Source organism: Urocitellus parryii, chromosome 4 (assembly GCF_045843805.1).
Source record: "Urocitellus parryii isolate mUroPar1 chromosome 4, mUroPar1.hap1, whole genome shotgun sequence".
NCBI classification, from domain to species: Eukaryota; Metazoa; Chordata; class Mammalia; order Rodentia; family Sciuridae; genus Urocitellus; species Urocitellus parryii.
In genome coordinates, this window is record NC_135534.1 from 66,379,537 (window position 1) to 66,407,411 (window position 27,875).

The 27,875-nt window shown below is 34.7% G+C and overlaps 1 protein-coding gene across 2 annotated transcripts in view; it reads left to right on the forward strand.

Moving 5' to 3' along the window:
- Uvrag (UV radiation resistance associated) overlaps window positions 1–27,875 on the forward strand; it is a 341,523-nt gene that overhangs the window by 153,005 nt on the left and 160,643 nt on the right. For both annotated transcript variants that reach the window (XM_026387330.2, XM_077797626.1), the window contains exon 7: window positions 11,843–11,948. In XM_026387330.2, coding sequence (XP_026243115.2) covers window positions 11,843–11,948 — 106 coding nt within the window. The remainder of the gene's footprint in view (window positions 1–11,842; window positions 11,949–27,875) is intronic.

The following is a 27,875-nucleotide window of genomic DNA, read 5'->3' on the forward strand; positions in this document are numbered from 1 at the left end:
AAAATATGAACTGGAACCCATACAATTGAAAGATTCAACCCAAAGAGTGTGTCCGAGGAAAAAGCACTTTGAAAACTAAAAATGTATTTAACATATAATATGCTACTGATGTTGAGGTATGTAGGGGAAAAGATGTAAGTATTATCTTGGGAATGATGGGTATAAAGATATAAAATAGGGTACTAGCAAAGACCATAGACTTTGAAATTGCACAAACCTGGTTTTGAATTCTGAAACTGCCACTTTCTAACTTCAGTCTTCTCACATGTAAAATGGGAATAATGATGTACAAAGTCTTTGGGTTGTTATGGGGATTAAATAAAAATTGTATTGCAAGTTTTTAGCGTGGTGCCTGGCACACAGCAAGCACTAAATAAATGTTTATTCATTCAGCAATGATTTATTAAATAAATAAATGTACTATGTGCCAGATAGTATTAGGCCTCAGAGTTTTCATAATGTTAATATTATGACTGAGCTAGGTTTTAATGAACTTTGAATTGGCAGGCTAAAATGAATGTATATTAATCTGTTTTGTATTAAGAGTTCTACTTGTTTGTTTTCATCCTAATTATAGATAGACTAAGATTTGAAAGATCTCTTGAGCCCCATTTTAGTGTTGTGATTTTCTGGAGGATGCTGTTGAAATGTGTGTTTTAGGAAAAAATATTTCAATGTCATATTATTCCAGATAGATTGAAGAGGGCATAGATGAGAAAGAGTAAGGCCTTTTATTAATGTCAAACTGGAGAGTTTATAGTGAGAATAATAGAAAGGAAGTGAGGGAGAGTGAGGGAAAAGGAACAAGTAAAGTGCTGTGTTGCTAGCAGCTGCAGCAGCACCATACTGATTTCTGATTATCATGGAGTCTAGATTAAGTTAAATAGAATTTTAATTTATATTGAAAATTGTATTTAGTGTAGGAACATTCACAGATCCCAGTCTCCTTAGTGACTGGAATAATTTTTTCTCATCGATGGAAGGTGTTATCAATCTGACTAAGAGCATGTACACAGTATTGTTAGCTGCCCTTCCATACCTGTATAGGCAGCAAGAGGACCTAGAGTATCTAAAACATTTAGTGTTTATCAGAGATGAAGAAAGATAAAGTGGTTAGGTATAGCTGTATTAGCACTGATCTTTTAAATTGTAAGCTTGTAGATTATGATATTTCTAGTTATCTTTCAGAGAATTGAATCCTAATGTGTGGAAACCTCTGTAGTTGCAATGTAAATAAGAGCTTTTAAAATCTCTTTTAGACCTGGGGTACAGGACTGTGTTACTGGTTGGGGCAAAGTCTTTAGTCTTTATATCATGTTTTTCTTTTCTTCCTCTTCTTTTTTACCCTGAATATTGTTGCATGTGTTCCAATACACAATGATATAGCTGATATCAAATACATGGAGATAAAGCTTTATAGGCAGGCATTGCAAAGGCTATTTGGGCAGATAAGTTACAATGAGCAACCGAGCAAAGCAGAAAGGGGTACTTTTGTTAGCACATACAGAAGGGAATTGGGAAGGATAAGAGGTGAAACTGAAAAGCCAGTTAGGAGGCTGTTGGCTCTGTGGAAGATGGTGGCAGTGAATTTAGAGGTGAATGATTTGAAATGGCTTTTAAAATCATGTCCTTATTACTAAAATAGGTAGAAACCTGACTAGGCATTGAGTTACTTGATTTTGAGTTGGTGGTCACTTTGAAGTATTCTGTTTCTTTAACTGCTATAGCATCAGCTCTCCCAGCTGTCCTCTCATTTCTCTGGATGTTCTGGCTCAATTTTTTTTTTTTTTGCAAGTTTCTGTTTCTTTTTTTCTAATCCCTTAAATATTGATGTTCCTCAGGATTCTGTTCTAGGCTCTGTTCTCTCTCATTCTCACACTCTTGTGAGGTGATCTCATTCACTCTTGTAGCATTAATAGTGTTATGAAATGTAACATTTCATAATGTTATAGCATCTGTGTGCTAATGATTGCCACATTTTATCTCTGGCCAAGATTTGTCTCCTGAGCTCCAGATCCTTAGTTCAACTCGTTTTCCACACTGCTCTTGGATGTTGCACAGGCACCTTGAACTGAAAAGAGAACTTCTCAAACTGCTTCTCCTATATTCCCCCTCTCAATAAACGGCATCACCATTTTCCTGGTTCCCTAGAGCATATACCATTCTTTGTTTCTTTTTATTTTGCAGTATAATTTGTGTACAATAAAATGCAGAGACCTAACTGTACGCCTTGGTGAATGTTTATAAGTACACATGCTCATGTCATCATCAGTCAAATGAAAGCCTAGGATTCTTTCATTATCTAGAAAATTCCCTTTGCCAGTCATTCTGACACCTTTACTCTCACCTCTGGCAGATTCAAACACTTCTTTCCTTATGGCCTCATCATTTACTAGCTTTTCCTGTTCTTGAACTTCTTATAATTAGAGCCATATGATGTACTCTTTTAGTTTCTGGTCTTTGCTCAGCAGACAAAATTTTTTTTGTTTGGTTGTTTTTTTTGTTTGTTTTTTTTTGCAGTACTTGGGAACCCAGGGCTTCACACATGGTAGGCAAGTGCTCTACCACTGAGCTACATCTCTAGTCCTTTTTTAAATTTTATTTTGAGATAGGGTCTCACTCAGTTGCCCAGACTGACCTTGAGTTTGTTATCCTCCTGCCTCAGCCTGCCATGCAGTCTCCCATGTAGTAATATTTGGTTAGCCAGTGTTTGAAATTTATCCATGTTCTTGTATGGATTGGTAGTTTATTCCTTTTTATTGCTGTGTGGTATTTCCTTTTATGAATTTACTACAATTCTTTTATCCATTATCCTGCTGATAGCCATTTGAGGTTGTTTGCACTTTGGGGCTATTAAGAATGAAGTTAATAGAAACACTTCCGTGGTTTGTATATGGTTTAGGTATCTCCCAAGGCCCATGGAACTTGGTCTGCAGGATGATGGTATTGGGAAGTAGTTGAACTTTTAAAAGGTGGAGCCTAGTGTGAGGTCCTTAGGTCATTGAAGGTGCTGCCCTTGGAAGGGATCAGGTAGCTCTTGACCCCTTTATAGTTCTCATAAAGAGATGGTTATATGAAGAACAAGACTGGCCCTTTCTATCTCTGCTTCCTGATTCAAGATATGACTACTTGCCCAGACTGACCTTGAGTTTGTTATCCTCCTGCCTCAGCCTGCCAGGCAGCCTCCATGTAGTAATATCTGGCTAGCCAGTGTTTGAAATATGAATATGAATCCCTGCCTTATGTGGCACTACCTGCTGCCCTCACCAACAACAGAACCAGTGGGCACCTCATCTTGGAACTTGGAACCTCCAGAACTGTGAGCTATTTTCTTCATACACTGGCTACATCAAGTATTCCATTGTAGTAGTGAAAAACTAATACATACACCTTACATATACCTTTTGTAGTCACCTGCTTTCATTTCTCTTGTTACCTAAGAGCAGAGCTGCTAGCCCAGACAAGAAATGTATACTTAACTGATTAGGTATTGCCTCAAAGTTTTCAAAAGTTGTTACACAATTTTACAGCAGTGTGTGAAAGTTCCAGTTGCTCTGCTTCTTGCCATCACTTGATACTGTCAGTTTTGTAAATTCTAGCTGTTATAATGGGTATGTGGTGGTATATTCTTTTGATTTTGATCTTAATTCTGTAATGTCTAAAGATACTAAGCACCATTTCATGTGCTTTTTGGTCGCTTTTATGTCTTTCTTTTTGAAGTGTTTTTTTCAAATATTTTGCCTATTTGTATTCATTTGATTGATTATAATACTGATTTGTGGGGGTTCTTTGTGTGTGTATACTTATACACAAAGTATTTTTTTCCCCAGTCTGTGTCTTCATTTTTTTTCCTCAATGATGTCTTTTGATGAATCCTAGTTAAGAAACCTTTGCCTAATCCAAGGTTATGAATATATTTTCTTACTCTGTAGTTTCCATCCCAAATTAATTTTTGCATATGAGGTAAGGTAGAGATTAAAGTGCACTTTTTTTTCTTATGTGAATATTATTTCAGTGCTATTTATTGACGAAGCTTTTGCTTTCTTAATTAAAAAAATGACTATGTAGAAATGGGTCTCTTTCTACAATTTGAATTATATTTCATTGATCTGTTTGTTTAGTTTCATATAACTGCTGCCGCCTTACTATAGATCTATGGTAACTCATAAAATCTGGTAGCGTAAGATTTTTAACCTTGGTATTTAATATCTTCTTGGCTAATCTAGGTTTTTGTATATTGTTATCGATTTTACAATCAGCTTTTTCTATGAAAAAGGTATGTTAGGGGTTTTGACTGGGATTGCTTTGATCAGTTTAGGGGGGGCTTAACTTATTAACAGTATTGAGTCTTGTGATCCATACAGTGGTTTATGTCTTCATTTATTTAGTTCTTTAATATCTCATCTGTGTTATATGATTTTAGTATGTAGATCTTTTAACATCTTTTATTAGGCTTATACTTGGTTATTTCTTGATATTGTGTAAACAACCCAATTGATCTTTATTTATTCTGGAATCTTATAATTTGTTTAATTTGTTTATAAGTTCTAGTTTTTAGATTGTAGATTTCTTTGGGTTTTCCTACTACACAATCATGATTCTGTAAAGAAACATTTTTGCTTCTTACTTTCTTATCATTATGACTTCTTTAAGTTGCCTTATTGTGGTGGTTTGGACATTGAGTAGTACAATGTTGAATAGAATTATGAAATTGAACGTTTTTGCCTTGTTTCTGGCCTAAAGTATAACAGTTGCTGTAGATTTTTCTATAAATCCTTTATCAGATTTAGGAAGTTTCTCTTTTCCCCTGGTTTGTTGAGGATTTTTTTGTTTTTAATCATGCATAGGTACTGAATCTTATCAAATGTCTTTTTTTTCATTTTATTAGATAATCATATGATTTTCTTCTTCATTCTATCATTGATTTTTTCAAATATTACATCAACCTTACACTGCTTAGGTAAACCCACTTGATCAAGATGTATGAACCTCTAAAGACATTATTAGAGTTGATTTGTTACCATTTTGTTAATGAATATTACCCTTACATGTGATGCTAATCTGTAACTTTCTTGTAATGATCTTGTTATGTTTTGGTTTCATGTTGTGTTTGCCTCATAAAACAAATTGAAGCATTCCCTCTTATTCTCTGAAAGATTTTACTACAACTGGTATTTTACCAGCAAAGCCATCTTGAACCCTATGTATTTTTAATTACAAATTTAATTTAATTAACAGGTAATGATTATTAATATTTTCTATTTCTTTTGGAAAGATGTGGGTTTTAAGCAATTTTAATATTTCATCTAAAATAAACTTATTGGCACAGAATTATTATTTATTTCCCCTTAATTCCCTTTATATGTCTGTAGGATCTATAGTAAAGTCTTCTTGTTATTGCTTTAGTAATTAGCTTTTCATCACTAATGAAATCACTGACACAGGCTACTTCTGAAATAAAGATGGTTTTTTTAGCATACAATTCTGGAGGTTCAAAGTTCAAACAATATTGTACAGGCTCTGGCAAAGGCTTCATGATGGATGGCCAGTGGGTATAGTGTGTGTGAGAGAAAGGATCATATCTTAGACCAGAAGCAGAGAGGGCTTGGGTGGGGCCTAGACTTACTCCTTTTTTGAGAACTTAAAAAGAACTTAAAAAGGGTCCACACAAAATCTACCTTCTGAGAGCACCCTCTATGACCCAAAGACCTTTTACTAGACCCTACTTCTTAAAGGTCTATTACCTCCCAATACTGTCACTTTAAGGATCAAGCCTTCAGTCAAGTAAATCTTTGGGGGGGGGGTGTCAATTAAATCATATTCAGTCCATATCAGTTGGAAATTTGTTTTCAGTCATCAATCTTTATCTCTCTTGTCTCTCACTTTTCACTTCTATAACTATTTTCCCCTATTTTTATTTAGGGCTGTGACATTTGTTGCTTGGACTGTTGCAGTAACCTCACACTAGCCTCCCTGTTTCCAGTCTTTTTTCCCGTATTTCCCATTCACCCCATTAGAAGAAGAAAGAGCTTTTAAAACTGCAATTGTAACAAATCTTAAAACTTTTAAAAATAAAGCTTAAAACTTTTTTTTAATGGTTTCCTACTGCTTCAGTATAAAAACCTTAGCTCCTTCATATGTGTACAAGATCATTAATGATAAGGTATCAGGTATCAGTTTGTCAACAGACTCCTGTCTTTACTGCATTTATTTTTTTCTTTTTATCTATCTGCAAGCCATAGGGAACTGTACCTCACTCTCACTGCCTTTCTAAAAGTGTTCCAGTTTGTCATTGTTCATCTTAAACTTGAATAAAGCATTCAGATATGATCTAATCAGTATTAATTAAACAGAAATTGTCTTCTAACATCTTCTTAACTGAAATGATGGTTAATATCTGATTGGATAGTCTCAATCTTTGTTATTATTTATTTGACATAATACCTTTTTTTAAGTGTTATCTTTATATTCACAACAATATCTAACCTCAAAGAACTTTTTTTAAGCCCAGTTTCAATTTATTGCTATCTCAAATCATGTTAAGTAATAGGGATATGTCTCTTTGCTATCACCAAAATACCTGTCAGATAGCTACTTGATCTCTCTTCCCCAGCATTCATGAAGATGAGTTTTATTTTAGCTGGGAAGAGTTAGCGTTGGTATTGACCAGTCACTCAGATGACTAGATGGTATATAATTCTTTATAGATTCTTTTCATAGTTTGCAAAATCGAGAAACATTTCTCCCAGACTAGCCAGCCAGTTTGGAGGTAAAGCAGTTGTTTCTTTTCTTGTCAGTCCTTCACCTCCTCAATCCCAAGAGAATCGGGATGCCCTACCTTGTTTTTAAAAGCCTAAACACTTCAAACTTTTATTCTCCTGTTGGATTTGAAAGGGGGACCTTATTAGCTGTCTTGATGTAGCAGGGGCTCTGAAAGTCTATTTGGATAACACTGAAGATTGGAGGAAATGTGACTCTGTCTGTGTGTTTTAAGCCCCTAAGGTAAGATCAGAAAGCGTCTGGGGCAGTGAGAGCCAAATAGTTGAAGTCATACATTAATTATGGTCATGAATCATTTTTATTTTTAAAGTCTTTACCATTTGACAAGGTTGTTTGCATAGCAGTGAAGTCTTAGGCAGCACTCTCCCCCTTTTAAAGTAACAGGCTGTTTTGTTGATCTTTCCTCTGGGTTGATAATGTCTATCATTTTTAGTAAAAATTTCTTATTTCTCTACTTGAAAGAATGGTCTTTAATTTGTGTGATTTTTGTTTTGATATAATATTTTGAAGTTATAAGTAGAAAATTCACATTGATATTTCAATTAAACTCTACTATATCAAGCAAAAATAACAAATCTCAGGACTGTACTTTTATATTTAGACATTAGATGTTCAGCTAGCAAATATATTTGGAGTGCCTCTTTTGTGCTGTGTTCTGTGCTTAACATTTAGAATATATATGAGAAAATGGGATTTTCCCCCCTTTAGAAAGATCTAGTACACAAACAGAAAGGGGGAACCAACAGTTGCTGTAAAATGGATTTCTGTAATACTACTTGTTGTGCATGTCATGCATGAAGTGATGTGTATTTCCAGGAGAAAGGAGTGCCTCTACCTGTTGGAATAGTCAGGGAAGGCCTTTGAAGAAGAGGCTGTACTTGAGCTGCCTCTTAATGGATTAGGAGTTTATTTACTTATTAAGGGACATGGAGAACTTGAAGGTGGATGCAACAGCTCATACACAGGTGTGGAAGTGAGAAATGGTGTGAAATGTTTGGAAAATTGCCAGTAGTGTAGTATTGTTGGAGTTGATGGTGCAAGGTAAAGAATATCAGAAAACAGAGGCTGGAGATTTAGGCAGGGATCACTGCCCAAAGGCCTTTCTCTTTCTTTAAAATTTCTTTAGAGGTGCCTTTGTAAGAAAGTATTACCATCAGTGCTGATTAACATACATACAGGGCTGGGGTTGTAGCTCAGTCGTAGAGCTCTTGCCAAGTATGTATGAGGCATTGGGTTCAATCCTCAGCACTGCATAAAAATAAATAGGTAAATAAAGGTCTATCAACAACTAAATATATATATATATTTTTTAAAAACAAATAAACAAACATACACAGCCAGAGCAGGTGGCTATGGGGTGGGGTATCTTTCTCATGGATTCTTTGAGAGTTGGCCCTTTTTAAGTGACCTAAGAAATTCTCAATAACTATCAAGCAATTTTCAAAAGTACAGAATAGTCATGAATGTTTTTAGTGTGCAGTGTCATCATGATAATAATGTTTGCAGAGATATTAGTGCCATCAAATCCTTAATAAAATGAACTTCCCACATACATGATTATTTTCAGGTTAGGGTTGATGACCAATTTTTTAAAACAAAGTAAAATTTATACGTAGTGAAATGTGCAATTCTTACATGTAAATTTTCTGAGTTTTGCTATACTCCTCCTAATGTTTATGTAGGACATTTCCATCAACTCAGATAGTTCTCTGTTCCTTCTGATCACTAACAGACCCCATCCCACTGTTTGGATTTGTCACTATAGAATGGCTTTATCTGTTCTTGACCTTTGTATAAAGGGAATCATACACCATGTGCGTTTTGGTCTGGGGCTTCCCCCACAACACAGCACAAAGTTTTTATCCATCCATATTGTGTGTATTCATGTTACCTTCCCTTTTTTTTTTTTTTTTATTGCTGAGTAGACTTTTACTGTGGAATTCTGGACACTGCATTGTTTTCTGCAAACATTCCTAGGCAAATCTTCTTATATAAATATATTTTCATTTGGATAAATGTCTAGGAGTAGAATTGCCGGGACATAGATTGGATGTACATTTAACTTTATAAAACAGTTTTTCAGAATGTTTTATTTAAGAGTATTACTAACTCTTTTTCAAGAGGTGCAGAAAAGTTCCAGTTGCTTCCATCCTTGCCAGCATTTGGTGTTGTCGTTTTAATTTTAATTTTCTAATCCCTGTGAAATGTTTTAAGTTGTATTCCCCTGATGACTAAGATGTTAGACACCTTTTCTATGTTGTTGGCCATTACATTTCCTTTTTCTTTTTGGTACTGGGGATTGGACCCAGGAGCGCTTAACCTCTGAGCCACGTCCCGAGCCCTTTTTATTTTTTATTTTGAGAAAGGATCTCATTAAGTTGCTTAGAGCTCACTAAATTGCTGAGACTGGCTTTGAACTTGGATCTTCCTGCCTCAACCTCCTAAGCTGCTGGGATTATAGGCTTGTGCCACTGAGCCCACCTACATTTTCTTTTGTGAAGTGTTTGTTTCACTATTTTGTCTGTTTCTTTTTGTTATTGATTTGTAAGAGTTCTTTATATAGTCCAAGCACAGTCCTTTGTCAGATAGATGTTTTCCAAATATTTTCTCCCAGTTTGTGGCCTGCCTTTTATTTTTCTTTCTCCCCTTCCTCCTCCTTTCTTTCCTTTCTTTTTTCCCTCCCCCACTTCCTTTCTTTTCTTCCTTCCTTTATTCCAACTTAGGGCTCTTTACCACTGACCTACATCTCCAGCCCTTTTTATTTTTTTTGAGACAAGGTCTCCCTAAGTTGCTGAGGCTGGTCTTGAACTGCTGCTCTTCTTCTGCTTCAGCCTCCTGAGTCACTGAGATTACAGGTGTGTGCAACCATGCCTTTTTGGGTGGTGCTGGGAATTAAACCCAGGAACTTGTGCATGTGAGGCAACACTTTTCCAACTGAGCTATATCCCCAGCCCTTCATTTTTTAATGGCATCTTTAGATGAATTAGATGCTTCTAATTTTGGTGAGGTCCAATTTGCCCATTTTTAATTTTATGATTTGTATTTTTTAAATGTGTCTTCTAATAAATCCTTCCCTACCATAAGGTTGCAAGACATTCTTCTACATTTTCTGTGAGAAGTTTTATGATTTTAGCTTTTTTGTTTACTATGATCTTCCTTAATTTAATTTTTCACTTGCTGTGAGGTAGAGGATGATGCTACTTTTCTCCCAAGTTTTTTTTAATATTCCTATACTTTATTTTAAAAATTTTGATTTTATTTAAAAACTTTACTGATTTGCCTTGATTCCTTTGTCAAAAACCAATTTTCCATATATGTGTAGCTCTATTAATATACTCTTTATTTGATTTAATTGATTTTTTTTTTTGAGATTGGATGCTCACACTAGCCTTAAAGTCCTGGACTCAAGTGACCTTCCTGCCTCAGCCTCCCAAGTGGCTGGGACTGTATATAGGCACACCTGGCCATTGATCTATTTTTTTGGTCCTTAAGCCAGTATCTTGTTGTCTTGATTATGTAACTCTATAGAAAGTCTTGAAATCTGATAGATTTCAAGATTGATTTATCACTTCTAGATTCTTTGCTCTATTAGGTAAATTATGGTGTCAACTTCTTAATTTCTACAGAAAAAAAAGCATGTTGGGATTTTGTTTAGGATTGTGAAACTGTTGGTCTCTTGACAAAAACTGACATTTTAACAATATTCAATCTTCCAGTCTGTATACATGATATATTTTTCCATTTATTTAGCTCTTCTTTAATATATGTTAGCAGTGTTTTATAACTTCAGGGTCAGATCTTACATATCTTTTGTTTATTTTATTTCTAAGTATTTTATATTTTTTATGTTATTGTAAAGGTATTGTTTTAAATTTTGTATCCCAATAGTTTGTGGCTAACATAGAAGTGTAATTGATTTATTTTTATATTGACCTTGTATACTCTGACATTACTAAAATTCACTTGTTTGTTCTAGTACATTGTTTTGTACCTTCCTAAGAATTTTCCACATGCCAGTTGTGACCTATGAAATATATAAACCATATTTAAAGATAGACCAAAAAGCAAAAGTCCTACAAACTACAAGGAAAAAGAAAAACAGCTCTTCATTTTTTTCAATGTTCTTTGAGGACTTCTGTCCCAAGAATAAAGTTGCTATTACCAGGAGCAGTGACACATGCCTGTAATCCCAGCAACTTCAACATGGGAGCTGAGGCAGGAGGATCACAAATTGAAAGCCAGTCTCAGCAACTTAGCAAAGCCCTAAGTAACTCAGTGAGACTCTGTCTATAAATAAAATATTTTAAAAAGGGCTGTGGATGTGGCTCAGTGCTTAAGCACCCCTGGATTCAACCAGTACAAAAATAAATAAATAAATGAATAAATAAGATTTTTTTAAAAACCTGTTTCAGAGTATAAGCTACATTTATTTATTTGTTTGTTTGTTTATTTTGGGGGTTGGCACTGGGAATTGAACCCAGGAATGCTCTACCATTGAGCTTTATTTTCAGACCTTTTTTGTTTATTTGTTTTATTTGACATAGGGTCTGGATACGTTGCTCAGGCTTTCCTTGAATTTTTGATCGTCCTGCCTTGCCTCCTGAGTAGCTGGAATTACAGGCATGCATCACCTTGTCCAGCTGATTTAAGCTTCTTAACTGGAATGATTGTGAATTCTTTTTATCCTTATGGGTATCTGTAAGTAATAGCCTTGATAGCAGTGGTACTCAGTTGGTAGAATTTAGCAATCCACTTTATTTCTTTGGACCTCAGTTTCTACATGTGTAGAGTGACAAGATTTGACTGGATTAATCCTGTGGGCTCTTCTTGTAGGACCTTCATTCTATCTCTTAATATATCAGAAGCAGGCAAGCAGGTACAGAAAGGTGTTTTAGAGCATTATTATTTTAGGATTTATTGTACCCCCCCTATATTTTCATTATAGATGTGAATTATGGGTCTATTATTAATTCTATTTATCCTAGAAATATTATCATATCTGTGGCTTTGTGTTGAGTTTATAATTAACTCACTTAAGCTTTTCTGCAACTTGTATTTCTAGGCTTCATAGAGCCCAGTGTGCAATTAAGCAGACTCAGGTAACTGTTCAGAAAATTGGAAAGGAAATTGAAGAAAAACTAAAACTCACATCTACAAGCAATGAGCTGGTAGGTTTTTATATATTTACTTATTTAAATTTATTGTTTTCTTAAGTGTATTATCATATTCTTCTTGAATTAATTCTTTTTTAAAAAAACTATTGGTAGTTTTTGTTATTTTTTTTCTAAATATTGTTTCACTAAAAGTGTTTGTCAGCATTTAAATGTTGGAAATAAATTTTCCTAACTGCTAATACTGTACAAAGTACCTGCCTTATTCTGTTAGATGAAATTTTAGATGACATACAATTTTAGAAAAGAACAGACTATTTTATGAATGTTTCATAAATCTGACCTGTAAACATGAACTGTATACTGAATAAAAAATAGCTGCCAGAGGAAAAAAAAATAAACTTTAGAGACTAAACTGCTTTTAACAGATGAATTTGAAATTTATTTGGATTGAGCATAATAGGCTAGTTTGTGTACAGTATTTTCTTTTTGAGAAATACTGTTTAGTGAAGCATCTCTGTTTTGTTTTGTACTGGGATTCAACCCAGGGGCGCTTTTTTGTTATTTTATTTAGAGACAGGAGCTCCCTGAGTTGCTAAGTGCCTTGCTTAAATTGCTGAAGCTGGCTTTGAACTTGGATCCTCAGCCTCCCAAGATGCTGGGATTATAGGCATGCACCACCATGACCAGTTTAGTGAAACATTTCTAAAGAAATGGAAATCCTAATATAAATTAACAGATTGAAGAAATTAGTATAATTTTGGATTGTTTTATATTCTTCCTTCTGGAGAAAAAATCATCAATTTTTAAATTTATTTTAATAATTTTTATTGTGTGTTGTAAATATACATAATAGTGTGATTTGTTATATTATATGTGTGTACCTGCATGCAGTATGATTTGGTCAAAAACTCATTTTTGGAATGAAGAATCTTTATAAGCAGAATAGTAGGCATGATTAATAAATTGAGCTTTTTATAAAATGAAGCCACATGATCATGATACTTAAAGTTCAAATCTTCAAGTTAAGTTTTAGATAAAATTAAGTATTTGCTTGCTTGAACTATCACAGATAGATAGCATCTTCCATTTATTTGTACCACTTAGCTGAGAACCTTTACATCCCTAAATAAAAGCAAAAAAAGTTTCCCAAGATGATAATATAAGAATCATAGAAAAGTAAGGATGCATTTAATATATACAAACTTCTGTCTTATGGAATTTGAAATTAATGTATTAGTTCAAACTATATAAAATTACTGTTTTTGACCTATAAATAGCAATTTCTTTTTTTTTTTAAAGAGAGAGTGAGAGAGGAGAGAGGAGAGAGAGGAGAGAGAGAGAGAGAGAGAGAGAGAGAGAGAGAGAGAATGTTTAATATTTATTTTTTAGTTCTCGGCGGACACATCTTTGTTGGTATGTGGTGCTGAGGATCAAACCGGGCCGCACGCATGCCAGGCGAGCGCGCTACCGCTTGAACCACATCCCCAGCTCAAATAGCAATTTCTTATTGTTCAATCTAATATGTAAAATAGTTCTGTACTTGGCACATATCAGCCACAAAAATATGTTTGCTAAAATAATTATAGTAGTAATTCTTTTATTCATGTGACTTTTCTTGTTTATGAAAAATCTTCCATTCCAGAGACAGTGTTAAACCACCTTTTGTTGTAAGGTCTAAATTCCAGACCATAAATATATTGGAGGGGGAGGAAAAAATAACTAGTTTTAATCCTTTATGTTGAGTACAAAAATGCTGCATTTTTAGAACTTTTGTCTGGGGAGAAATCACTAGGTTTTATTTTTCTTATTTTCCTCTCCCAAGGCAAGATTGGGAAATTACTTGTTTTATTAAGTGACAACATACGCTTTGTCTCAGTATGGAAAAATGTATGGTTAATCCTGTTTTTCTAAAATATAAGTGTTGACACACAAGAAAGAGTAAGGGGATAGAATGTATGAGTTTAAAGAGGTCAGGTTCAGAGGTTTACTGTGTGTTTTCATGCTGCCTAGTCAATGTAGAAGAAAGTCATTGGATGTTTGAACTGAAAGTGAACCCAGAAATCTTCTAGTTCTCTAATAACACCATTGAAAATCTTGCCCCAGTACATGTGTCTCCTTTCCTGCTTAAATTTTTTTCCATAGTATTTACTGACATTTGTGTTAATCAGCTTTCTGTCACAGTGACAGAATACCGGAGGTAAAGGAAGAAAGATTTATATTGACCCAGCAGTTTCACAGGTTTCAGTCCATGGTCAGCCCCATTCACTCTGGTTCCATGGCAAGGCAGAACATCATGGCGGAGAGTGCAGAGCTGTCACTTCATGGCAGCCAGGAAGCAAAGAGAGTGTGGAAGGGGCTGGGATTTCAATATCCCCTTTAAAGGTATACCCCCAATGCTGTAATTTCCTTCCATTGAGACCCACCTCCTAAAAGTTCCACAACCTCCCAGTGGTATCACATGTAGGTAACCAAGCCTTCAACTCATTTAGGGGACATTTAAAATCTAAACCATAATAACTTTTAATATGATATGTATTTTATTTATTTTTTTTCCATCTCTCTAAATTCTGTGAAAGGAAGGATTACTCTTTCTCACACATTGCTATATTTCCATTATTTAGAAAGTGACACACAGGGTAATAATGTCTGATTCATTCTAAGGTCCTACCTAGACAGGGGTACTGTACTCCCTCCCCTGCTTTCATTCCCCTCTACGTAGTCCAAATACCTCTATTCTTCTCTGGCAACTACCCCACCCCCAATTATGAATTAGTATCCTCATATCAGAGAAAACATTCGGCCTTTGGTTTTTTGGGATTGACTTATTTTGCTTAACATGATATCTTCAGTTCCATTCATTTACCACATTTATGTATGATGTGTCAAAATGCATTCTACTGTCCATTTTTTATTTGTTTGTCCTATGTAACTAATTAGAACAAAGAAACAAACAAATAAATAAATAAATACCATTTTTTTTAAAAAAAGTGACACATAGTGGGTAATCAGGAAATTACTCATTGAATTTAAGAAGAAATCTAGCACAATGCCATTATCATCTTCTTGTTCTCCTCTTCCACCTACCTTTTCCTTGTCTCAAGTAAATTATTCATCTGAAATAAATTGGATTACTTTATAATAGCAGTTTTTAATGTTTTTATTAGTGCATTATATATAATAGTGGTGTTCTTTTTAACATATTCATACATGCATGAAATGTATTTTGCTCCATTTCAACCTTCAGTACTTCCACTTTCCTTCGTCTCCTCCCTTCCTTTGTTCCTCTTTCTCTATACTACTTAAGACCATTTCTTAATTCCTTTTAAGTAATTAAATCTGTTATGAAAAAATTGTTTGTACCTGATGATTTTCAAAGATTTGATTATCTTGTCATATTAATCAACGCCCAACATTTTTTCACACTTAACTATATTAATTATAAAATTTCTACCATTGTCTTACATTTTTACTTACGTGTTTTAAATTTCATCAGATAACCCTTCTGGACAAAATTGTGTGCTTCTTCTGTTTTCTTCTGATATTATGGTGAAGTACATTGGTTGATTTTTGAATGTTAACCCAAATTTGCCTTCCTGGGGAAAGGCCTTTTGCATTTGATAAATTGTTCTATTCATGAACAATACTGGGTTTCATTTTTTTAAAAACGAGTTGAAGAACTTTGTATATATATTGATGAAGATTGATCTGCTTTGCTTTCTTGTAATCTTCTTGTCTAGTGTTGTTGTCAGAGTAGTGTTGGCCTTACTTACTGGAAAATTTTTCCTCCTATTTTCTGTTAGAAGGTATAGAATTGGAATTATTTCCTCAGTGTTTGATAGGATTTTGCCATTGCAACTAGCTAAGTCTGGAGGTTTATTTGTGTCAAGGTATTGAACTAGAAGTTCACTTTCTTTGAGAGTTATGGGTTTATAAACGATCTACTTCTTAAGTGCCTTGGTAAGTTTGTGTCTTTCAGGGATTTGTTTGTTCCATTTAGGAGGTCAGTCTTTTTAATTTTAGTCATTCTAATGGTTATGTAATGTTTCCTCATTTTCCTTCTAAATTATATTTCTATAATGACCATTTTTCATACTATTTGGTTATTCATATCTTCTTAGAGTATCAGTTTAGGTATTTTTGCCCATTAAAAAAATAAACTCTTGGGCTGAGGCTATAGGTCAGTGGTAGAGTGCTTGTCTAGCACGTGTGAGACACTGGTTTCGATCCTCAGCACCACATATAAATAAATAAATTAAACAATGGTCCATCAACAACTAAAAAATAGTTCAAAAAATTTTAGATTTACCAGAAACTTTTTTTAAATTTTTTATTGGTTGTTTACAACATAACAAAGCTCTTGACATATCATATTTCATACATTAGATTGAAGTGGGTTATGAACTCCCAATTTTTACCCCAAATGCAGATTGCAGAATCACGTCAGTTACACATCCACAATTTTACACAACGCCCTATTAGTAATTGTTGTATTCTGCTACCTTTCCTATCCCCTACTATCCCCCCTCCCCTTCCCTCACATCTTCTCTCTCTACCCCATCTATTGTAATTCATTTCTCTCCTTGTTTATTTTCCCATTCCCCTCACAACCTCTTATATGTAATTTTGTATAGCAATGAGGGTCTCCCTTCATTTCCATGCAATTTCCCTTTTCTCTTCCTTTCCCTCCCATCTCATGTCTCTGTTTAATGTTAATCTTTTCTTCCTGCTCTTCCTCCCTGCTCTGTTCATAGTTGCTCTCATTATATCAAAGAAGACATTTGGTATTTGTCTTCTAGGGATTGGCTAGCTTCACTAAGCATAATGTGCTCTAGTGCCATCCTTTTCCCTGCAAATTCCATGATTTTGTCATTTTTATTGCTGCATAGTACTCCACTGTGTATAGATGCCACATTTTTTTTATCCATTCATCTATTGAAGGGCATCTGGGTTGGTTCCACAGTCTAGCTATTGTGAATTGTGCTGCTATGAACATCGATGTGGCAGCATCCCTGTAGCATGCTCTTTTAAGGTCTTCAGGAAATAGTCCGAGAAGGGCAATAGCAGGGTCAAATGGTGGTTCCATTCCCAGCTTTCCCAGGAATCTCCATACTGCTTTCCAAATTGACTGCACCAAATTGCAGTCTCACCAGCAATGTACAAATGTACCCTTTTCTCCACATCCTTGCCAGCACTTGTTGTTGTTTGACTTCATAGTGGCTGCCAATCTTACTGGAGTGAGATGGTATCTTAGGGTGGTTTTGATTTGCATTTCTCTGACTGCTAGAGATGGTGAGCATTTTTTCATGTACTTGTTGATTGATTGTATATCCTCCTCTGAGAAGTGTCTGTTCAGGTCCTTGGCCCATTTGTTGATTGGGTTATTTGCTATCTTATTGTCTAATTTTTTGAGTTCTTTGTATACTCTGGATATTAGGGCTCTATCTGAAGTGTGTGGAGTAAAAATTTGTTCCCAGGATGTAGGCTCCCTATTTACCTCTCTTATTGTTTCTCTTGCTGAGAAAAAAACTTTTCAGTTTGAGTAAGTCCCATTTGTTGATTCTTGTTATTAACTCTTGTGCTATGGGTGTCCTATTAAGGAATTTGGAGCCCGACCCCACAATATGTAGATCAGAGCCAACTTTCTCTTCTATCAGACACAGAGTCTCTGATTTGATATCAAGCTCCTTGATCCATTTTGAGTTAACTTTTGTGCATGGCGAGAGAAAGGGATTCAGTTTCATTTTGTTGCATATGGATTTCTAGGTTTCCCAACACCATTTGTTGAAGATGCTATCCTTCCTCCGTTGCATGCTTTTAGCCCCTTTATCAAATATAAGATAGTTGTAACTTTGTGGATTAGTCTCTGTGTCCTCTATTCTATACCATTGGTCCACCCGCCTGTTTTGGTACCAGTACCATGCTGTTTTTGTAACTATTGCTCTGTAATATAGTTCAAAATCTGGTATCGCTATACCGCCTGATTCACACTTCCTGCTTAGAATTGCTTTTGCTATTCTGGGTCTTTTATTTTTCCATATGAATTTCATGATTGCTTTATCTATTTCTACAAGAAATGCTGTTGGGATTTTGATTGGCATTGCATTAAACCTATAGAGAACTTTTAGTAATATCACCATTTTGATGTTAGTTCTGCCTATCCATGAACAGGGTATATTTTTCCATCTTCAAAGATCTTCTTCTACTTCTCTCTTTAGGGTTCTGTAGTTTTCATTGTATAAATTTTTCACTTCTTTTGTTAGGTTGATTCCCAAGTATTTTATTTTTTTTTTGAGGATATTGTGAATGGAGTGTTTTTCCTCATTTCCATTTCAGAAGTTTTGTTGCTGATATACAGAAATGCCTTTGATTTATGCGTGTTGATTTTATATCCTGCCACTTTGCTGAATTCATTTATTAGTTCTAGTAGTTTCTTTGTAGACCCTTTTGGGTCTTCTAGGTATAGAATCATGTCAACCACAAATAGTGATAATTTAAGTTCTTCTTTTCCTATTTTTATGCCTTTAATTTCTTTTGTCTGTCTAATTGCTCTGGCTAGTATTTCAAGGACTAAATTAAATAGAAGTGGTGAGAGAGGGCATCCCTGTCTTGTTCCAGATTTTAGAGGGAATGCCTTCAACTTTTCTCCATTCAGAATGATGCTAGCCTGAGGCTTAGCATAGATAGCTTTTATAATGTCAAGGTAAGTTCCTGTTATCCCTAGTTTTTCTAATGTTTTGAACTATAAAGGGATGCTGTACTTTGTCTAATGCTTTCTCTGCATCTATCGAGATGATCATATGGTTCTTATCTTTAAGTTTATTGATGTGGTGAATAACATTTATTGATTTCCGTATATTGAACCATCCTTGCATCCCAGGGATGAATCCTGCTTGATCATGATGCACAAGTTTTTTGATGTGTTTTTGTATTCGATTCGCCAGAATTTTATTGAAGATTTTTGCATCTAGGTTCATTAGAGATATTGGTCTGTAGTTTTCTTTCTTTGAGGTGTCTTTGTCTGGTTTCGGAAGCAGGGTGATGTTGGCCTCATAGAATGAATTTGGAAGAGCTCCCTCTTTTTCTATTTCCTGAAATAACTTGAAAAGTATTGGTATTAATTCTTCTTTAAAGGTTTTGTAAAACTCTGCTGTATACCCATCCGGTCCTGGGCTTTTCTTGGTTGGTAGTCTTTTGATTGCTTCTTCAATTTCATCCATTGATATTGGTCTGTTCAAATTGTGTGTATCCTCCTGACTCAGTCTGGGCAAATCATATGACTTAAGAAATTTATTGATGTCTTCACTATCTTCTATTTTATTGGAATATAGGTTTTCAAAATAATTTCTAATTGTCTTCTGTATTTCTGTAGCATCTGTTGTGATATTGCCTTTTTCATCCCGTATGTTAGTAATTTGAGTTCTCTCTCTTCTTCTCTTCGTTAGCATGGCTAAAGGTCTGTCGATCTTATTTATTTTTTCGAAGAACCAACTTTTAGTTTTGTTAATTTTTTCAATAGTTTCTTTTATTTCAATTTCATTGATTTCCGCTCTGATTTTAATTATTTCTTGCCTTCTGCTACATTTGCTGTTGTTTTGCTCTTCCTTTTCTAGGGCTTTGAGATGAAGTGTGAGCTCATTTATTTGTTGGTTTTTTCTTTTTTTGAGGAATGACCTCCAGGCGATGAATTTCCCTCTTAAAACTGCTTTCATTGTGTCCCATAGATTCCGATATGTTGTGTATGTATTTTCATTTATCTCTAAGAATTTTTTTATTTCCTCCTTTATGTCTTCTGTAACCCATTGATCATTCAGTAACATATTGTTCATTTTTCATGTGATGTAGGATTTTTCCTTCCTTCTTTTATCATTGATTTCCAGTTTCATTCCATTATGATCAGATAAAATGCATGGTATTATCCCCACCCCTTTATATTTACTGAGGGTTGCCCTATGGCATAATATATGGTCTATTTTTGAGAAGGATCCATGTGCTGCTGAGAAAAAAGTGTATCCATTTGATGATGGTTGATATATTCTATATATGTCAGTTAAGTCTAGGTTATTGATTGTGGTATTGAGTTCTATAGTTTCTTTATTCAACTTTTGTTTGGAGGATCTGTCCAATGGTGAGAGAGGTGTGTTGAAGTCACCCATAATTTTTGTGTTGTGGTCTATTTGATTCTTGAACTTGAGGAGAATTTGTTTTATGAATGTCGCAGCACCATTATTTGGTGCATAAATATTGATAATTGTTATGTCTTGTTGGTGAATGGTTCCTTTTAACAGTATATAATGTCCTTCCTTATCCCTTTTGATTAACTTAGTCTTGAAGTCGATTTTATTCGATATGAGGATGTCCACCCCTGCTTGCTTTCGAGGACCGTGTGCGTGGTATATTTTTTCCCATCCTTTCACCTTCAGCCTGTGTATGTCTTTTCCAATCAGATGTGTCTCCTGGAGGCAGCATATTGTTGGATTTGTTTTTTTAATCCATGATACCAGCCTATGTCGCTTTATTGGAGAGTTTAAGCCATTAACATTTAGAGTTACTATTGATATATGGTTTGTACTTCCATCCATGTTTGAGTATTTATCCTTTTTTTAAAAAATTTAGTTTGTTTCTCCATGATTATCTTTCCCCTCGCCCTCTGTGTTTACCGAGGCACTTCCCACTGATGGTTTTGGTTATTGTTTTTCATTTCTTCCTCGTGTAGTGTTTTGCTCAAAATGCTTTGCAATGCTGGTTTTCTGGCTGCAAATTCTTTTAACTTTTGTTTATCATGAAAGATTTTTATTTCGTTGTCATACCTGAAGCTTAATTTTGCTGGATACAGAATTCTTGGTTGGCATCCATTGTCTTTCAGTGTTTGAAATACATTGTTCCATGACCTTCTTGCTTTCAGCGTCTGTGATGAAAAATCCGTTGTTAACCTTATTGGTTTACCCCTGAATGTAATCTGCCTCCTTTCTCTTGTAGCTTTTCATACTTTCTCTTTGTTCTGTATATTGGATATCTTCATAACAATGTGTCTTGGCATTGGTCTACTGTGATTTTGTGTGCTCGGTGTCCTGTATGCATCTTCAATTTGTATATCTGTTTCCTTTTTTATTTCTGGAAAGTTTTCTGTAATTATTTCATTCAGCAGGTTACTCATTCCCTTGGTTTGAATCTCTGTACCTTCTTCTATCCCAATGACTCGTAAGTTTGGTTTTTTTATGTTATCCCATAACTCTTGGATGTTTTTCTCATGATTTTTTACCGGCCTTTCTGAGTTGGCTAGACTCTTTTCAAGATGATATATTTTGTCTTCATTATCCTGACGTTCTGGCTTCTACTTGCTCCACTCTTTTAGTGGTACTCTCAATTGAGTTTTTAATTTGGTTTATCGTTTCCTTCATTTCTAGAATTATTGTTTGATTATTTTTTATAATCTCTATCTCCTGATAAAGATGCTTAACTTCTTCTTTTATCTGTTTATGTAATTCATTCTCAATGTGTTCTTTCGCTGCTTGAATTTGCTGTCTCGTATCCTCTTTAAGGTTCCATTCCATCTGTCTAAGGTGTTCCTTGAGTCCTTTATATGACCATTTTTCTGATGACTCTAGGTCCTCCTGAATATTTAGGCTGTCCTGCATTGTTTGTACTCCTTCTCTTCCTTGCTTTTTGAAGCTGCTCATGTTACTTCTTGTTCTGTTTGACTGCTGAGTTACTGTTTACTCCTATAAATTTATTTGATGCTGTAGCTGCAGGTTTCAATGAAGTTATCTCCTCCGCCGCAGTCTGGTGACGTCAGTTCTCTGCCATGGTGGTATCTCTTGCATATGACGACAGTTCGTTTCCCTTTGCCGGGTGACCAATGCAATGGGTGGGTCCTTACTGTCTCTCCCAAGCCCCGTTCAAACCTGTGGCCACTACCTATGAAGGCTGGGTTGGCATTTACCTCCGTAGGATCAGAAGGGCTGACCAGTTGTTTCAGCCGGATGGATTAGTGCTGAGTCACAGTTGTTTGTCTGCGGGAAGCAGGAAAACGGGAGCTTGAATTCAGCCGATCCGGGCGCAGTGTGTGTTCTGAGAGGACCAGACTGTTCGCCCCAGATCCACGTCAGCTCAGCATTGCCTAGTGATCCTGAGCAAACAGAATTTAGATTGATTACAACTCCCTATGCCCGCACAGCTGAAGAGGTCAGAGACTTGATCTCTCCGCGCCCGCTGCCATGTTGGAATCCCCCCAATCAGGTGTTTTGTAAAATAGGCCTTGATTAGATATATCTGGTGTTTTTCTCGAGATTAGACTGATTTCCAGTCTAGGATACTATGATGAGTCATCATGGTCTTCTTATCTTCTCTGATCTATGGCAGTTTCTTAGTGTTTCCTTTTTAAAATCACATTTACTAATCACTGTAGATGTTAACCTTGACCTTTTGTTCAAGGTAGTATTTTTCAGGGTTCACCAGGAGAAAATTCCTTTTCCTCGGCTCTCTTGGAGGTTGGCAGGGGCAAAAAAAAAAAGAGAGAGAGAGAGAGTTCCTTTTCCATACTATGTTTTGAAAGCAAGTTACTAAGTTTAAATATATAAGAATGTGAAGTAAGCCTCACCTCTTGGAGAGGGGACAATGTATACACATATTATGTGGAATTCTTTGTCAGAAAGATTTATCCCTTCTCCCTCCTTTTATTTATTCACTTTATCAGTATGAACTTATGTGTTTTATACTTTTTGTTATAATTCAGTGCTATGTTATTTTTTTCTCAATCAACTTGTAAATTTGGCTATTAAAGTATCTTTTAAGTTGACTCTTGTATACTTTTGATATGTCCCCATCTTTTTTTTTTAAGTACTTCCTTATTCCCTGCTACCATATGATCTAGCTCATCATGTGTTATTCTGTCTCAGCCCTTTCTCCAAAGAACTCTATTTATTTCACTGAGTAATGGTATATAGAAAAAATGATGTCGACACTGAGTGTGCTTGTTGTTAATGGGTGTATTTATTTATAGACCCTCTCAGTGGACAGAGTTATCTATGGATAAACATGTATCTGTTTATCTCTTTATGTATTAAAATAAACATTAGTGCATACTACTGTTTTTGACTCTAATACCTTAAGGTTTATTCTAGCCTTCCTACAATTTTTCTTTTCTTTTTGGTACTGGGGATTGAACCCAGAGGGGCTCTACTGTAGAGCAACATACCCAGCCCTTTTTATTTTTATTCTCAGACAGGATCTCATTCAGTTGCCCAGCCTGGCCTTGAACATAGGATCCTCCTGCCTTGGCCTCTGAGTAGCTAGAATTATAGGTGTGTGACACCATGCTATGCTCTGTAATATCCTTTTCTAATAGTGAGAAACTTAACTCCCATTATGTTTACTTATCTGTTTGTTTGTTTGTGGTATCAAGTTAACTACTTTAGATTTCTTTTCTCATTTTTAAATTGAGATTTTTACCTTCTTATTTTGGGCTATAGAGTATACATGTGCGATTATTTTAAGTTCTTTTTCTGATAGGTATGTTGGTGCATTTTCTTTCAGTCCATGACTTGTCTTTTGTGTTCTTAGTGGTGTTAAAGAGCAAAAGTTTTTAGGGTGGATGAATCCAATAAATCCAACATTTTTTATTTATTTTTTATTCATTATAAATAGCCTTTGCCTAACCTAACGTCATAAGAATTTTGTCTCATCGTCCTCTAGTAATTTTATAGTTTTGGGCTTTACATTTAGATCTGCAATCTATTTCAAGTTAATTTTTTTTTATACTAGATAAAGTAAAGGTAAATTTTTTTCACAACATAGATGTTCAGTTGATATAACATTTGTTGAGTAGTGGTCTTTCCCCATTTATTTACCTTGACTTGGTTGTCAGATGGCTGTATATGTGTGCACCTATTTCTGTGTTCTGTAGTCTATTCCATTGATCTATATGTTTCTTTCACCAATACCAAACTCTCTTATTATTGTAGATTTGTTACCTTAAAAACAGATAGGGAACGGAGCCTGGTAGTGTGTGCCTATAATCCCAGCAGCTCAGAAGGCTGAGGTAGGAGCATTGTGAGTTTAAAGCCAGCCTCAGAAACTTAGCAAAGCCCTAAATAACTTAGCTAGACCCTGTCTCAAAATTAAAAAAAAAAAAAAAAAAAAAAAAAAAAAGAAAGAAGTGTTGGGAATGTGTCTCAGTGGTTAAGTGCCTGTGGGTTCAATCCCTGGTACAAAAACAAAACAAAACACCAGATAGGTTAACTCCTCCAACTTTGTTCTTTTTAAAAATTCCCTTGCTTTGTTGTTGTTGTTGTTGTTTTAGTTGTAGGTGGATATAATACCCTTATTTTTTTATGTGGTGCCAGGATGGAACCCAGTGCCTCACGCATGCTAGGCAAGTACTCTACCACTGAGCCACAACCCATCCCAATCCCTGTTTTTTGTTTTGTTTTTCTTGGTTCCTTATATTTCCAAGTGAATTTTAGAATTAGTTTGTCAGCTTCTGCTAAAAAAGCTGCTGGGATTTTGATAAGAATTTATAAATAAAATTGTGGAGAATTGCCATCTTAGCAATATTGAGTTCTTCAGTCCATGAATATGATAGGTATCCATTTTACTTAGATATTTCTTTAATTTTCTTATTAAGGTTTTATGTCTTTCATTATAGTGATTTTAAAGGCCTTTTGTTAAAGTTATTCCTAAGTGTTTTGTGGAGTTTTTTTGGGGGGGAAAGATGGGGTATTATTACAAATAGAATTGGTTTTGAATTTTTATTTTCTGTTTGTATATTACTAGTGTATAAAAATATAATTAATTTTAATTTATTAATTTTGTATCTTATAGACTTGTTATATTAATTTAGGTATAATAATTATTTTGTAGACTTCTTGAGATTTTCTATGTGAAAAATAATGTCTACAAGTTTGAAGTGGGCATTTTGTGTGTTTATTAGGACATCAGTTCAGTGGGGGAAAAAATGATAAAAATGGAATTCCTTGCCTTGTTCCTGGTTTTTTTGAGGAAAAAATTCATCCTTTATTCATTAAATATAATGTTAGCAATGCCCTTTATTTAGGAAGTTCCCTTTTATTTCTAGTTTCTGAGAATTTTTATCATGAATGGATTTTGAAATTTGTCAATTTTTTTCTGGCATCTTTGAACCAATCATGATTTTCTCTAATGTAGTGAACTACATTAATTTAGTTTCAATTTTAAATGTTGCATTTCTGGAATAAGCCTGTATTGATTAAAATATATTTTTCTTTTTGTATCTTGTTGCATTTTATCTGATGATAAGGAATTTTTGGCATTGTATTTATTAGGGATCTAAAGATGTGATTTGTCCAATATCTGAATTTATTTTATCTTTTTTTTTGAACCAGGGATTGAACTCACTGCGCTTTACCACTGAGCCATATCTCCAGCTCTTTTTATCATTTATTTTGAGACACTGTCTCAATAAGTTGCTTAGGGCCTTGGTAATTAGTGAGGCTGGCTTCAAACTTGCAATCCTCGGGCTCACCCTGGAATTGCCCAGCCTGAATTGTTTTTATATATACATTGATTGTTTTTTCCCTAGAGAGTGGTCACATTTTCCTGCCTCTTCATATATTGGGTAATATCGTATATTATCCTGGAAATTGTGAGTGTAACTTGGTAGAATCTTTAGGTTTTATTACTTTGAAGAGTGATATTCTTATTTTAGCAGATAGTTAACTTGGTTAAGCTTAAACTATCATGTCTCCAATGGGCATTGTTCAGATTCTGGTTTGTTTTTTTTTTACTCTTAGCCACAGGCAGCTTTCTGTTTATCTCATGCTTATGTAGGTTTGGGTTTAGAGAATTCCATTGAATTTAAACTGAATTTGGGGTGCCCATTCCTGGGTTCCTCCATTTTGGCATTCTTGATTATCTTATTTTTTTTCCCTTTGTTTATTCCATCTGGGAAGATAAGTTGGCTTTCTGTTGGAGTTTGCAGCCATTTTCAGAACAAAGCCATAGAAAAGGGAAAATTTACTGTGGTGTTTGCTTACACCAAGTTTTGACCTCTCTTCAAAATAATGCCACTATTGATTAGTCTCCAGAACCCTCAAATACTAGCTTTTAGCATTTAAAACTCCTATACATTTTATTTTATATATATTGTGCTTTATCTCTCTAGCTAGGCCTGGGTTCCAGACCTCATATTGCCACTGAGTCTATGAAATTAATGGAGAGGATGAAGTAATTTGTAAAGAAGTCTTTTCTCTTTCTTAGGGGTTGATAAGGTATAAGTACAATGGAAAGATCCTAGAAATGACATGTAAAAGCAATTGTAAGCCTGGCATGGTGACTCACAACTGTTATCCCAGCAGATGGGGAGACTAAAGCAGGAGGATTGTGAGTTCAAAGCCAGCCTCAGCAAAAGCGAGGCCTAAGCAACTCAGTGAGACCCTGTCTCCAAATAAAATACATAATAGGGCTTGGGATGTGGCTCAGTGTGGAGTGCCCCTGAGTTCAATCCCTGGTACCCCCAGCCCCCCGTGGTAAAAAAAAAGCAATTGGTAAACTTTAGGACAACTTCTATAGTTCTAGAACATTTTTAGATTGTTAATTATTTCCAGTTTGAGGAAATATACATGAGGATAAAATATGCCTTAAGACACCAATTTTCAACTTTTTGATCTTAAGACCCCTTTATACTCTTCATTTGTGATAATCTCAAAATAACATGGGTTATGGTATTGATATTTATTATACTAGAAATTAAATAATTAATTTCAAAATAACAATAATCCATTATGTTAATGCAAGAATACATTTTTATGAAAAATACGTGTTTTTTCTAAAATGAATTGAGTTGCATTATTTTAAGTTTTGTGAATTTAACTTCATTAAAGTTCATTTCTAGTTTAATAAACTACCTGGATTCTCACATCTGCTATTGTAATATCTATTGTGATATCTCAAATCTTGTAGATTCCGACACATTCTACTTTTATACTTATGAGAAAGTGAAAGTGAAAAGGGACATAACAGTATTATTATGAATATATTTGGAAACTTCATGATTCCTAGGGTAATGTTTTTAATTCCAGTATGATCTGAGATAATATTCATTTCCATTAATGTGTTATTTATAGGTTAACTGTCATTCTAAAATTAATGTTTAATATTGCCCATGATTTTCTTGCTAAAGACCCATAAATAGGAATCTGTGCTTGAAAATAAATGGACGTTTGTGATTTTCAGTTCTGATACAGTGTTGTATAAAAAAACAGCTAAAATCCAAATAAAAATGATACACGGGAGATAAATATGTGACATTAGTCACACTTGGAATAAACACATAAATAGAACAAAGAAACCCATTAGAAGATACGGGATGTTAAGATCTTTGAGCAACTTGTCTTGAATTATTTAAGAGGAAACAGAACCAGATCCCACATGGGCAGGGTTAATTTACTCTACTTATCAGAAATGAAAGCCAACAGTTCTGGCTTTGAATTACTTGATATATTTCTGTAAATGGGCCAGTTTCCGCACACGGACCATAACACAAACACAGTATGCGCACGCCGTCCTGTATTAGCTTAGTATTTGGATTAACTTGTAATTTTAGTTCTTTGAATCTTGAAAACATTCCTAATTTCATTGTGTATCCTGGAATAGAACAGGTTAACCCCCAGCCAGGGATAGTCCTCTTTTCTAAAGAGTTGCTTTTCTTTCTGCTTATTTTCTTTCTCTGCTTAGGTAGAATTCAATATGCATTTTTTGTGGAAAATTTTAGAAGAAATTGATCACTTAGCTCTTTGTGGAAAAAGGTTACTTCCTAAGACTTTATCTGTTTTTTTCTTTCCCTTCAGTGATAAAAGAAGATCCTTGGCTTCCTGATCGCTCTATATGATTGTTGAAGAAAAAGCAAATTTTGTCTTAGTTCCTTTTTCTTTCATGATAAGCAACCTCACTGACTTATTCTCCTCAATTTTTAAAATTATAAAATGCACAATCAAGTTTATGATCTCA